This window comes from Chiloscyllium plagiosum, unplaced genomic scaffold (genome assembly GCF_037043375.1).
Source record: "Chiloscyllium plagiosum isolate Xiang-an unplaced genomic scaffold, Cpla_swu_hap1 HiC_scaffold_30, whole genome shotgun sequence".
Lineage (NCBI taxonomy): Eukaryota > Metazoa > Chordata > Chondrichthyes > Orectolobiformes > Hemiscylliidae > Chiloscyllium > Chiloscyllium plagiosum.
This window is the reverse complement of record NW_028270168.1, coordinates 17189595-17205094: the sequence shown is the minus strand read 5'-3', so window position 1 is coordinate 17205094 and position 15500 is coordinate 17189595. Positions and strand designations below refer to the sequence as shown.

Sequence of the window (15500 nt, the reverse complement as noted above, 5' to 3'; positions counted from 1 at the left end):
GTGTAAACTCACTCCTAGTTACATATGGATTAACTGCCTATGGAGCTATGTTTTTGCAAGATTGACCCTAGATCCATTTTGTTTTGCCATAATTGGCAGGTCCCAACAAATTCTTTGCAGGTGACATAGAATTTCTACAAGCATGCTATCTGCAGTTTTGTGTTACCTGTGGAGGCGGGGGCGGGGGAGGGAGAAGATCTGTGCTGCTAACCCCCAAGGTTAAAGAGGATTTGGTGAAGTTCAGATCATTAATAGCTTGCAAAAAAAAATTTCCTTATGTCACTTCTGATTCCTTAGCTAGTTAATTCAAGCCAGTTCTCCTCTCGTTATTGATCATTCTGCCAGGAGAAGCACTTTCTTCTGACTTTCTCTGCTGAAACTCCTCTTGATTTTGAGCACCTCATTTAAATCCCTGCTTCCCTTTCTGTGCTATACAAGAACAACCCCACCTTTTATAGTCTCTTGAAGTATTAAATAATTGAAGTATTGCAGTTTGTGCCGTTTCAGTAAATCTGCTCCACACCTTCTCTAAGGCCATCACATCATTTCTATTATGTGATGCTCTGAATAATAGTTCTCTAGCTGGGGCCTAACCAATAATTTATAATTGTTTATTAACATAACTTCTTTACCTTTGTGATATGTCTCAGTTTGGAAATTTGGAACTTGTATGTTATTTTAATAGACTTTTGAACTTGTCCATTTTGTAAGATTTGTATAAATACACATTTAATATCTCTAATTTTACCATTTGGCATTGCATCTCCTTATTTTTCTTTCCAAAATGCATCAATTCACAATTCTCTACGTTAGATTCTATCTGTTAAGCAATTAACTTGTCTATGCCCTCCTTAAGTAGCAGTTGCATTTAACCATGGTCTCTCTTCACAAATTTTGTCCTACCATACACTTTCTTAATCCTAAAGTGTATGTGTTATATAAAAGGAGACAGAAGGACAGTGACTGTTATGGAATACCACTGGTTACACCATCCAGTTTGTGAGACCTCAATTAGCAACTATTCTGTTTTCTTCTCTTTTCTTTTCTTTTCTTTTTTTACCAACTTCCTATCCTATTAAATAACACTTCCTTTATTCCCTGAGCCTTAACATTATCAACAAGTTTCCTCATAGAACCTTTTCAAACATCTTTTGAAAGTCTAAATGAACAATAACCACTGTATTTATTTTATCCACAAATTCTTTTAAATTATGTTCTTAGAAAAAATTGCCAGAGCATCATCAAATTCCACAATTTCACACTGCTGCCCTGAATTAGATTGTATATTCCTAGGTGTATATCAATTTTATCATGATTCTCACTTCCAGAAGTTCACCGGTACACATATTTCTTTGTTGATTACAGTTTTACTTCCTCACAATGTTTTTTTAAAATTCATTTGTGGGATGTGGGCATTGCTGGCTGGCCAGCATTCATTGCCCACCCCTAGTTGCCCTTGAGAAGGTGGTGGTGAGCTGCTTTCTTGAACCGCTGCAGTCAACTTGCTGTGGGTCGACCCACAATGCCATTAGGGAGGGAATGCCAGGATTTTGATCCAGCAACATTGAAGGAACGGTGATATATTTCTAAGCCAGGATGGTGTGTGGCTTGTTGGGGAACTTGAAGATGGTGGTGTTCCCGTATATCTACTGCCTTTGTCCTTCCAGATGGAAGTGGTCATGGGTTTGGAAGGTGCTGTCTGAGGATCTTTGGTGAATTTCTGCAGTGCATCTTGTAAGTAGTATACATTGCTGCTACTGAGCATTGGTGGTGGAGGGAGTGGATGCTTGTGGATGTAGTGCCAATTAAGCGGGCTGCTTTATCCTGCATGGTGTAAAGCTTCTTGAGTGTTGTTGAAGCTGCACTCATTCAGGTAAGTGAGGAGTATTCCATCACACTCCTGACTTGTGCCTTGTAGATAGTGGACAGGCTATGGAAAGTCAGGAGCTGAGTTATTCACCACAGTATCCCTAGCCTCTGACCTGCTCTTGTAGCCACTGTGTTTATATCGTGAGTCCAGGTGAGTTTCTGGTCAATGATACACCCCAGGATGTTAACAACGGGGAATTCAATGATTGTAACACCATTAAATGTTAAGGGGCAGTGGTTGGATTGTTCTTATTGGTGATGGTCGTAGTCTGGCATTTGTGTGGCATGAATGTTACTTGCCAGTTGTCAGCCCAAGCCTGGATATTGTCTTGATCTTGTTCCATTTGAACATGGACTGCTTCAGTATCTGAAGAGTTGTGAATGGTGCTGAACATTGTGCAATCATCAGTAAACACCCCTACTTCTATCCTTATGATGGAGGGAAGGTCATTGATGAAGCAGCTGAAGATGGTTGGATCCAGGACACTGTCCTGAGGGACTGCTCCAGAAATGTCCTGGAGCTGAGATGACTGATCTCCAACAACCACCAGCTGCTTATGTGTCAGGTATGACTCCAGCCACCAGAGAGTTTGCCTCCTGTTATCCATTGATTCCAGTTTTGCTAGGTCAGTTCATTCAAATGTCACCTCTGGAATTCAGTTCTTGTTCTTTTGTCCATGTTTGAACCAAGGTGTAATGAGGTCAGGGGCTGGTGGAGCCCACATGGTGCATCAGTGAGCAGGTTATTGGTGAGCAGTGCTGCTTGATAGCACTATTATCACTTTACTGATGAGCAAGAATAGACTGGCATGGCAGTAATTAGCCTGGTTGGCTATGCCCTGCTTTTTATGTTCAGGATGTACCTGGGCAATTTTCCACATTGTTGGGCAGATGCTAGTGTTGTAACTATACTGGAACAGCTTAGCTAGCAGAGTGGCAAGTTCTGGAGCACAAGTCATAGAGATGTACAATAAGGAAATAGAGCCATCTGAATTAATATCAGAATGCCACATAATACCACATAAACTAAAATATTCTGTCTTTTTGTGCACCCACAGGCTATAGAGACAAATCTAGTGAGAAAATCTGCCAGTGGTCTGACATATATTGCAGAATGGAGGGGTGGGATACTGGACCATAAGATGGGTCACCTGGCCTGTTTTTCTGGAGGGATGTTAGCAATGGGAGCTGATGATGCACCAGCAGACCTGTCTAAACATTACATGGAATTAGCAGCAGAAATCACCATCACCTGCCATGAGTCATACAAGCGTTCAGGTAAGAGACATATTCCTCAAAATAGCACTGCAAATAGATTAACAGATATTTTACTATTTAACAACTTTAGATGCCTTTGTCAAATAGTGAGTGAATAAATTTCTTACAAATCCATTACTGCAACTATTGAGAATTCTTTCAATGCTTCTCATGTTTTTTGCTCATATTACATTGTAACTTTATAAAAATGTATTATTGCATGAAGCCTGGCAACACGTCAACAGTGTTGTTAGTGTCTGAGCTTTATGCAGTCAATGGAATAGTAATATAATTTAATTTATATTGTCAGTCATGTCAGTTTATACTGTCAGTCTTAATTTTTCCTCATGTTTTTCAATCACACCTCCTAGAAATGCATTGAATTGTCTCCTAACACATGGAAATGCAGAATCTATAACACCTTAAGTCATGTGCTTCAGTTGATCTGTGCTGGTGTTTAGGCTTCACATAAACCACATAACATTTTAATTACCTCATTCCACCCTATCCTCACAGGAATTTCTGCTTCATTTATTTATCAATCCTCTGCTTAAATATGTCAGTGTTACCATCTTCAGTCACTCCATGTGGCAGCAATTTCCATAATTTCTGAACTCTGTAATAACATTCCTCCCAAATTCTTTGCTACTCCATTCTAGACTCACTCACACAGGGAAACAATTTCTTCACATCCATTCAAGTAAATACCTTCATAATTTTAAAAACATTTATCTCTTCTAAGTCTTTTTTTTCTTCTGGAGTTAACAACCCCAACCTCCTTAATATTCCTGATTGTTAGTTATTTTTATGGTCCCAGTTGATAATACCGAACAAGTCAAATCCCAGTGTGATATCAAAACTTAATTTTTATAGTTGCTCACCATGGTGGTTAAGCATTGGAAATATTTAACAAGATAGTTTAGAAAGACATTAGCACACACAGCAAAATGACCTGTTTACTAGCAATTTTCTTAGTATATGCTCAATCCCAACAGAGTGGTACTTTTACCTTAACTCTTTAATTTCTTAACTGACCCTTTCCAGGTTTGATGGCCTAGAGACTCCTTTCCATTCTAATGACCTGAACCATTTTCATTTCTGACAGCTGAAAAATTCTACACAAAATTGTGTAGTTTAGAGGCTTCACAAACTAAAAACCTTTGTTCTTGGGTGAAAATGTGCTCCTGAACTGGAATCTGATTCTGAACAAAACTGAAACCACTACTGGTGTAAACATTACATCAATTACCAGCATAGGTATCTGGCTAGGCACCTACGAAACCACATGCTTTCTTAGAAATAACATACTTAGGTAATTTTTCCAAATAACTTTCAGACCTCTTCTTTTTTTTAAATGTCAGTTTCACAAAACTGGGGTACATCCGAAGTATTGTACACAATGCTGTATCTGTGCTCAGGTATGATTTGGAGATGCCAGTGTTGGATTGGGGTATACAAAGTTAAAAATCACAATACACCAGGTTATAGTCCAACAGGTTTAATTGGAAGCACACTAGCTTTCGGAGCGCCGCTCCTTTAACCACCTGATGAAGGAGCAGTGCTCCAAAAGCTAGTGTGCTTCCAAATAAACCTGTTGGACTATAACCTGGTGTTGTGTGATTTTTAACTTTGTGCTCAGGTAGTTAGGAAGTGAGTGCTTAAGGTAGCAAATTGGGTGCCAATCAAATGAGCTGCATTGTCCTAAATGGTGTTGAGCTTCTTGAATGTTGTTGGGGTTGCACCCATCCAATTAAGTGGAGAGTATTCCATCACACTTTGTCTTGAGTTTTATTGACAGTGAGAGACTTGATAAGTGAATTGCCAACCACAGAATTCCCAATCTCTGACCTACAAGTATTTGTATGACCGATCCAGCATCTGATCATTGGTAATCCACAGGATGTTGATGATGAGGCATTCAGCAATGGTAATGCTGCTGGATTCAAGGGGAGATTATTACATTCACTCATTGCCTGGCAGTTGTGTGGTGTCATTTTTACTTATCAACCCAAGCCTGAGTGTTCTGAGAGTCTTCCTGCATCTGAACACAGACTGCTTCTGAATCGGAAGAGACCTAAATGGTACTGAACACTTCGTGGTCATCAGTGAACCTCGCCACATATGGTTTTTAATGGAGAAATGTTTGTTGATGAATTCGCTGAATATGATCAGGCCTTGGATACTACTCATGCAGCTTGTCCTGGGGGTCAGATGTTTGGCCTTCAACAACCAGAGTCATCTTCCTTTGTGTTAGATATGACTTTAACCAGTTAAAAGTTTGTCCCCTGATTTACATTAACCTAGGTTTCTGAAGGCATCTTGATTCAGTCAGCTGCTGGTTAATATTCATCTCATCCCTCGAGTTCAGATGTTTTGACCAAAGCTGAGTTGAAGTCTAGAACCAAGTAGTCCTGTTGGATCCCAAACTGAGCATGTTATTGCTGCATCAATTATGGATTTTAACATTTTGTTGACGATCAAGAAAGGATGGTACATGGCCAGATTGGATTTCACTATTTGTTTGTGTGCAGAACATACATTGTTTTCAACATTGTTGGGTAGTGTTATAGCTGTACTAGAACAACATAGCTAGGGATATGATGAATGTGAAGCATGGATCTCAATAAGTTATTGGCTCTGAAGTCTGGGAAGCTTCTTTTAACTCTTCCCCTTTATTTTGTTTTTCACTCATCTTTCAATCCCCCGACTCCAAATATCCTGACTTTTGTCATGAGTCTGTTATTGAAAGATTAATGCTTTGGCCTTTATGGCTTTGGACATGTTGCAGGTACCTTGGAGCACTAGAAATAGCTCTATGTAATTGTTATTTTTTTTTTCAGATTTTATGACTGAAAGATGGGTGAGCCAGGATTCAATTTATATTCAAGAGCAAAATACTACTGAAATAAAAACAAGTGCTATAGAAAATTAGTAGGCCTTGTATCAATTGTGGAGAGAAAAGTCAATTGGACTGAAAAATGTTAATTCTGTTTCTGCTCCACATTTGCTGCTAGACCTGCTTAGCTTCTCTACCATTTTCAGTTTTTATTCCAATTAATAGGGTGAGAGGGGAAAAGTATACAAGGGACCCAAGGGGCAACGTTTTCACGAAGAGGGTGGTTCATGTATGGAATGAGCTGCCAGAGGTAGTGATGGACGCTGGTATAATTGCAGCATTTAAAAGGCATCTGGATGGATCTATGAATAGGAAGGGTTTAGAGGGATCTGAGCAAAATGCTGGCAAATGGGACTAGATTAGGTTAGGATATCTGGCCAGCATGAACGAATTGGACCGAAGGGTCTGTTTCTGTGCTACACATCTCTATGACTGTGTGACTATAATAGCCCGTTGTTTCTAGAGGTTGGAAATTAAAGGTGCACATGCAAAAATGCACCGCAACTATCTGAATGTCAAAAAGACATGTTCATCATGTGGCATGATTTAGAAATACTGCGATATTATTTTGTTAAAAAAATGTGAAAGGTTTAAATTCTCCTTGAAGAAATATTCCTTAAAGTGTGACTTTTCATGAGATGCACAGAACAAGCTGTAGCATTGGCTGGGTGAGTAGTGCAGTTGATGCTTTTCCTTTGTCAGATTTTTATAAGTGCAATGTCTTTTTCTCCATCTGGTCCCAAATTCTACAAGTAAATGCAGTTCATATTTGTTACATACCCCTTCTGGGAAAAGTGCTGTGAGGTACCTTGTTTGGGAAATTTGCTTGCCTCCCACACCTAACAAAGCTGCATTTCCACTACTCATCAGTAAAATGGGTTTACTCCTTCACTTGCTCATAGAGTCAGTTTAGTGCTCACATTGGGAATTTTTTCACTCCACTTCTCTCCATTTTCTTAACAGTTCCAGATAATTAACTTTATTCATAATTTGGTAAGAGCTGAAATAAAGATCTCTCTCCATATGTAAATACTTACCTTTAAGTATGCACATCCTTTCAAATTGAAATTGAAGGCCAGAAATTCTGCTTCCCTTGTGATGGTGCTTTTTGCATAGAAACTGCATTTATAGCATGTTTAATCATTCGTAAAAGCCGGTGCAGAAATTTCAGGGCAGCCAGTGCACTGTTCAATCTCAGTTTGTGCAGTTATTGCAAAAATAAACCCTGTGTTACACCAGAAGCCGAATTTCATACTGTTCTTTATTAGCTAGAATTTCAGAAGACTGAAATGATCCTGAAGTTAATTTTAAAGAATACTCTTTCTTTTTGAATGTATAAATACTTATTGATTTTTAGCCACCAGACTTGGTCCTGAAGCATTTCGTTTCGATGGTGGTGCAGATGCTGTTGCAACGAGAATGAATGATAAGTATTACATTCTGCGACCTGAAGTGGTTGAAACCTACATGCACATGTGGAGATTTACCCATGACCCCAGATATAGGGAATGGGGCTGGGAGGCAGTGCAGGTAGGTGAAAACTGTTCACAATTGTATCATTAAAAATGCCCTTTGAGACATGTTTGATAATACAGGGATGTAGTTTAAACAGAAACATCATTTTAGGGGACTGCCTCTTTTACATCAACTGTTACCATCAACTTGGAACGAAAGTATCTCTACCAGTGGATTATTTTCCCATTCCTACGGTGTCATCATGAGACTATCCTAAGCTCCCTCCTCTTCTTTAAAATACTGACCTTTAACAGCAGCAGGTGTTGCATTGATATCTTCATGTGTTTGATGGTGTCAGTCATTTCATGCATATGAGGTCTTATTTTTGCACCTTTTGGTTGCAGTATCCTACTTGTAGGGCAGCGTAATCCTTGTGAATCTGAACCTGAACAGATGACACTAGATTTGATGTAAAATATAAGCTGCTTTATTCCATAGTAAAGTGTACATGCAAAGCAATCTTTATAATCACGTTTACTTTATCCCATCAGTATAACTTGATTGCATTGTTGACAGAAAAACAATGAACAGGCTTTAGTACTTGAGTGGAGTGAAGATACAAAATATGATTGCTGATTTTACAATCCCATGCCTGTGACTTCTATGGACTGAAAAGGTTTTAAAAAGAGACTAAAATACTACCACAGAAAACAGTTGAGGCCAGAACATAGAGTGTTTTCGAGAAGGAGTTAAATATAGTTCAAAACCAAGGGGATCAAAGGATATGGAGAGAAAGTGGGAACAGGGTAATGAATTGGATGATCAGCCATGGTCATATCGAAAGGTGGAGCAGGCTCGAAGGGTGAATGGCCCACTTCTGGTCCTATTTTCTGTTTCTGTGTTTAAAATAGCCACAGGGATCTCTTAGCTCACACAGATTTGTCAAGTTTCATGAAACCAATGTAAGGTAAGATTAACATTTTACCTAAGGACAATGAAACCAGTCAGCCAGGATTCCTGCGTAGCATGAGAGGGCCCTCATCTATTTGCTTTACCATTATGAGAATCTTAATACGTTAGAGTTAAAACTGCTGCACAGTTAGTAAGCCTGAAACTATAACCTCTGCAGGAATGAAATATAAAAATAGGTTGCTATTTCAGAGGGCTATTTTGCAGAACAGAGGCAGTGGAACCATCAATGCAAAACTGAAAACGGGCTGAGAAAGATCTCTCTCTCTCTCCAAAATAAATAAGATGCCTGATTCACCAGCACTGATTGGAAAGAAACACCAGAGAACCAAGAACTTAAAAGATAACTGCAAAAAACGCTACTACTAGCAGTCCAAGAAACTGACTAACTAACCATGAATCCTCACCACTGTTAAAACCTCAAAGAGACCAAAGGACACTAAACTGTATATTCTGTTTATCTTCCTTTATATTGGACACTATCCCCTTTTGATTTGCAGTCCAAGCGACTACCCAAAGGGTGTGTGCTTGATGTCATTATCTTTATTATTTTTCTCAGGATTAGCAGGTGATAAATTTGTTCTTTCTTTAACAAAAACCTTGTGATTGACTACTCATTTCTTATAGTGAAAATTGGTGGAATATATTTTAATTGAGGATAGGTATAATGTTGTGCTGGAAAGACTTAAACTCTCATTACAATCCATAAAGTTGAAAAGAGAGATGTTGATTCACCCATTCTAACCCTGGTTGTAATATTGAACTATCTTGTCTGACTTAGTGTTAATTTCTTGAATCTCTTCTCTTACATTCTCAGAACTCTTTGGTATCTACATGTTTTCTTTTTAACCCCTTTCCCATCTCAACAGGAAATTGAGACTTGCTCCCTGATTCTTCCTTTTGGTTTGACCAGAAGAATTACTCAAACAAAACTGCCATTGCATTTTAATTTTGAGAGAAAATTCATGGGAAGCTGAATTTAAAGGGACATTTTTACCTCCCACTCCATCTGGAACTGTCTGAAGCCCGAAGATATGTTAATGCCTTTCTAATTTTTTTCAAATCATTCTGGGTAATAGTATTAATATCTGGCTTCATTATGCATATAGCAAATAACTGAATAGTGTGATCTTTCTTTAGCAATCTACAAATGTTTGCTCTTTTTAAACCTTAAGAGTTCAGTTGAGTTTTTCTTTTGTAAATCCTATCTATGGAGGATGGTCAAAGTACCCTGTATTATCACAGTGACCCAATGGGGTGAGTTTCATATGTTTTCAGATAACATGCAGCCTTTCGTTCCACCATCCTTCTCAACCCCTGCACTGCATGCTAAGCTAAGCAATAGAAAGATCAAAACCGTCATTTTTAGCCAAAATCTCTGGATCCTTATCACTGATTCCATTCCTCTATGTACCCCTTCTCTCATGTTGTTGCCAACACTATCCCTATCTAATTCACTCTCCTACCTATATTCACAGCTGTCCATTCAACTTCACTATCTCCTAATGGTTCTCCACTCCTGTGGGTTTCTGTTGTTGACAAGATGAATACGGAACAGTTTATTGAATCGCTAACCATTCATGTTTCCATACCTTTCCTAATTCTCGTTTACCTCTGCTTCTGCAAAAGTTACCCTCCAAGTTATTCACAGTCACAGTCTCAAATTCTAAGATGTTTTGCATTAATTTTCTTTTTCATATTACATAAATGCTCACTTAGAAATGACTCTAGAAAAGGACTTTGTTTTTCTGGGAACATGTAAAGAAAAAAGCAGACCGGGTCAAAATCAGAAGCAGCCTTGGAGCGACATTGGGCACTGTTGTCATAACATGCTGGAACGCAACATTTACCCTATCATACTCCACAGCAGAGTATTATGCATCTGACTGACAAAGCTAATTATATACACATCTTGTTGACAGTTGAGTACAACAATACGCATCATAACTGAAACCCTCTCTTGGCTTCCTGACCTTTTAAGCATCACTCCAACTGATGAAAAAACACAAGTTGGTTGAAAACATCCATGCTACAACTCAGTTACTACTTCATGATGACCTATGCAGGTCACTTACTGACCACATTGCATTACTGTACCACATATGGAGCAAGATCCTGAGCAAGATCTAAAAGCAAACATCTTTTGGATCAAGAAATAGGAAGCATGAGAAGTCAGTAACAAGTTTCTTGTGTAAAACCCATCTGTCAAATGGTAACTTTTGAACTGCCATGACAAGTATCATCCTTGCTAAATTGGTTTAGCACATGCAGAGCCCCTGCACATCCAACCTCTGCTGCTGGGGCCTTAGTACAAACCCTTCAAACACTTGTGGAGAGATACGAACTGCTGCACATTACTAAGGAGAATTCCCTCTACAGTGTAAGTGGCAGACCCATCTCCATAAACTTAACAAATGAGTAGGCTATTGCTTGGCTTTGAAGATTTGCATTCACTAAGTAAAAATAAATCTGCTCAACCACTCCCAAATTTTCTCTGTTGATACCCTTTTGATGTAAACCATTGATAGTCTCTTTTCCATTTGTTGCCCATACATGAATCCCTATGTTTATACCTTGAACTCCAAGAGGTATAAACTTGAGCATATTTGTCACATGTTTACTTAACCATCCATTGCCAGAACTGGCCAGAGCACCTTGAGCTCTACTGAGCTACATTCTCATCTTTCTCCTGGTTCAATCCATATTGGGATAATCCTGAAGGGCAAAAATAACTATCAACTGCATTCTACAACGCTTGCTGCTTGCACTCTCCTCTAGCAACAAATGGAAAGAGCTTGTGGATTACTTTGTCTCCAAGATAGATACCGTAGGTTCAATTGCCTCCTCTTCCAGTTGTACATTAAATCAAATCTCCACAAACCCTGTTTATAAAATAAGCTCTTGTTATCTAGGAGACTGACCAATTAGTCTCAAAATTCAATTCCCACTAAAAGCCTTTTCGTTCACCCTCTCTTGCAGGTCCCCATTTTAGCTACTATTACAAATAGTACTGTCTCTGTGTCATCTTCAGTTTCCTTCCTCAGAAATCCTGCATTTAACTTCTGTCGCCTCATTATTTTACAGATCCAATTTCTTAATTCCAGAATATGTTGTTGCCTTTTCCTTGGGAGTTCCATCAGTCCCCTGAAAGAACAAAATAAAAGACTGACATCAGAGACTGCACTTGACTTACAGTGCTGAACTCCCTGACTGAAGTGTGTTTCCTTTAACTTGACTGAGGACCACTCCCCTTGGACTTTGAGACATGAATATTTGGTTGAAGCACATGCATGGTGCACTTGACCATTTACTTGGGTGTCACATAATACAAGTGTGACACTAATGTGGGCGGCACGGTGGCACAATGGTTAGCACTGCTGCCTCACAGCGCCAGAGACCCGGGTTCAATTCCCGCCTCAGACGACTGACTGTGTGGAGTTTGTACGTTCTCCCCGTGTCTGCGTGGGTTTCCTCCGGGTGCTCCGGTTTCCTCCCACAGTCCAAAAAAAAAAACGTGCAGGGTCAGGTGAATTGGCCATACTAAATTGCCCGTAGTGTTAGGTAAGGGGTAAATGTAGGGGTATGGGTGGGTTTCGCTTCGGCGGGTCGGTGTGGACTTGTTGGGCCGAAGGGCCTGTTTCCACACTAATCTAATCTAATGTAGCATGGTGACATAGAGCAACATATCCACATCCTTGATACTTAATTTTTAACAACCATGACAAACTGCCTGACTTTGTGCGAAAAGGCAAGTTGAGACAGAACTATTGTGAGCATTTAAGGTATGGCTGAGGGGGCAAAGCAAGTGGAGGGGGTGGTGGGGGAGAGGGGGGTGGTGGGAATGGTGGATGGACTAAGGGCAATCCCTGAGCTGTTGGTGCCTGGTGTCAAAGATGGAAGTCCAGAGGATCAAGCTGTGATTCACTCTGTCTCTACCTGATGACTGCCTGAGACTAAAGAAAACTATTCGCAACCTTGGTGTTATATCTGACCCAGGGATAGAGTCACTGGTAATCATTTTGACTGGATGTCAGGAGCTGTCACTGTCTAGTTTCTATCCAGCTCAAGGGAGAATGGGAAACTGGATATTAATGAGACAACATTAGGTAACAATTAGATGTTAATACCTGCCAGTGCATGTAAATTGGCCTCTTGCTGCTTATTGACAATAATCTCATTTTGGTATTTAACACTTCGTTGGAAAATAGGACATTTTTCTCCTGATGTTAAGAAGCTTTTCATTGACCATCTTATGTGATTTGCCTAACTTTCTTGTTGATGCCCATGTTCTTCAATGCCTGGGAAGATTCCATCCAAAAACTTGCATTTATATAGGAGATTGGTGGAAATCCCATGGAATGTCAATGCTAAATCAATAAACATAATGTACTAACTATATAATCTGCCTATTACAACCTGTATTTATACAGCACCTCTGGTATCATAAAATGTGAGTTCACAGAAGCTATTTAAAACTAAATATGACATCTGTGTCACTTAGGAAGATATTATGTCAGATGACCAAAAACTTGATCATGAAGATAGGATTTGAGGAGTGTCTAAAAGGTGGAAAACAAGGAAAAAAGGCAGAGAGGTATAGAGAAGGAATTTCAGATCTTAGAATCACAGAATCCCTACAGTGTGGAAACAGGCCATTTGGCCCAACAAGTCCACACTGACTCTCCAAAGAGCATCCCAGATCCATTCCTCTACCCTAACCTTCACATCTTTTGACTGTGGGAGGAAACAGGAGCACACAGACAAAGCCAACAAAAACATGGGGAGAATGTGCAAACTTCACGCAGTTGCCCATGGCTGTGATCCAACCTGCGTCCCTTGTGCTGTGAGGCAGCAGTGCTCACCACTGAGACACCATGCCAGGGCAAGCCAACTGAAGGCAGCCAACAATACTGGAGCGAATAAAATTAGGATATGTAAGAGGCCATCATTCAGTGAGCTCAGATATTTCAGAGGATTGTAGATCTTGAGATTACAGAAATAGGGAGGGACGGTGACATGGAGAGATTTAAAACAAGAGCGAGGATTTTAAAATCAAGACCAGGAGCCAGTGTAATCCAGCAAACAAATGTGAATGGAACTCAGTGCAAGTTAGTTCATAGGCAGCAGTGTTTTGTGTGATTTCACAGTTAGAAAGGGTAAAATGTGTAGGACCAAGTAAATGTTCATTAATTCGTCAAATCCTGAGATATCAAAGGCACAAATGAGGGTTTGAGCAGCAAATAAGCTGAGGCAGGGATGAAATCAGGCAGTACTATGGAGCTGGAAATGGGAAGTCTTAGTGATAGTATGAATCTATGACATATCTCTGGGTCAGATATAACACCAAGGTTGTGAACAGTCTTGTCAGGCAGTCAGCAGGTAGAGAGATGGAGTCGCAAACTAGGAAATGGTATTTGGTGTGAGGACCAAAGACAATGATTTCAATCTCCCCAATACTTAATGTAAGAAGTCTGATAATTTAATCAAAAGGTAAAGGTGAGTTAGATGCCATCACTGAGCATGTGTAAACCAGCCCCCAATGCTTTTGGATGATGTTACCAGGTGCAGCATGTAAATGAGAAAATTGGACAGGGTTGAGTGTACAAAAGGAAAGGCTGCAGCAGCAGAAAGAGAAACATTGCAAGTGATACTTTGACTTCAGTTAGGTAGATGAAAATGGAACCAAGTGAAAGCATCCCCACTGAGTTGATTGACAGTGGAAAGATGCTAGGGGAGATGGTGTGATCAACCATGTCAAAAGCTGCAGACAAATTAAGGATGTGAGATAATTTGAAACATTTGTAAGAGCCACTTTGGTGTTGTAGCAAAGGTAGATATCTGATTGGAAGGATTCAAACTAAGAATTCCAGGAAAATGGGCAAGAGATAACTTAATAATATTGGCTAAGACAGGAACTGGAAGGGAAATTTCAGTCATACTGTGGGAATGGGTCAAAGGAGCATGAGGTATGTCTAATGGATAAGATTAGCTTGAAATGTTCATTGGAGAGAAATACTAGTAAAAGGTCTGAGTTCTGAGGTCAGGCAGAGTAGAGCTTTTGAAGAAGTGCAACAAGCTAAATTTCGCCCCAATTTTCTATTTGCACAGGCTCTGGAGCAGCACTGTCGAGTAGATGCAGGATTTTCTGGGATAAGAGATGTGTACAACACCTTGCCACACCATGATGACGTACAGCAGAGCTTTTTTCTTGCAGAGACATTAAAGTAGGTATTAAAGTGAAAGAAAAATATTCAAATACCCAATTAAAAGCAAAATGCGATGGATGCTGGAAATCTGAAACAAACAGAAAATGCTGGAGAAACTCAGCAGGTCTGGCACATCTCTGGAGGGAGCAATAGAGTTAACATTTCAAATTCGTAATGACTCCTCTTCAGAAGAAGTCCTATCAGACTTGAAACATTAACTCTCCTTGTCTCTACACAGATGCTGTCAAATCTGCTGAGTTTCTCAAGTACTTCTTATGTTTGTTACTAATGTTATTGCTACTGATATATTCCAATAAGCTACATGGAGTACTAAAACAATTGGCTAGATAATATGCACTTCCCTCCATTTATCCACGTGGTCCCATCTTGAAATTTTGTGGGGCATATTTCCAGGCAAGATGTCAGGCAGTCAACCTACCCTATGCCCTAATGAATTCCTTAGTAGCTGCTTCTTGAGCCATAGCAATGGCTCTCAGCAGCACCTAATTTCCAAATGTTGGTCCTTAATCAGGCACTGTGTGCCTTTAAACAAGAACTCCCACTCCCCCGGGTGTTTTGTTTTTCAGGCTTCCATATGGAATGTCCCTTGCCTGCCACATTGTAAGTACCAATGGGGGTTGGAAGACCTAAAACAGGCATTAATTGACAACTTAACACTTTAGTTGATGGTGGGGTGCGTAGGTCATGAAGGAGATCTTCATGCCATAGACATATCATCTGCCTCTCCTGCCTGATCCTTCCCCATATCAAACTCAGCTAGAGAGTGAAATAATATGATTGTTCTTCATTTTCATTACTTCAGGTGGTGCACTAATCCTTTTTTTCTC

The 15500-nt window shown here is 39.7% G+C and overlaps 1 protein-coding gene across 1 annotated transcript in view; it reads left to right on the top strand.

Annotated features, from left to right (window-relative positions):
* LOC122563562 (mannosyl-oligosaccharide 1,2-alpha-mannosidase IA) overlaps positions 1-15500 on the top strand; it is a 143940-nt gene that overhangs the window by 113547 nt on the left and 14893 nt on the right. Inside the window, exons 9-11 of the mRNA XM_043717453.2 lie at positions 2928-3147; positions 7380-7552; positions 14555-14670. Coding sequence (XP_043573388.1) covers positions 2928-3147; positions 7380-7552; positions 14555-14670 — 509 coding nt within the window. The remainder of the gene's footprint in view (positions 1-2927; positions 3148-7379; positions 7553-14554; positions 14671-15500) is intronic.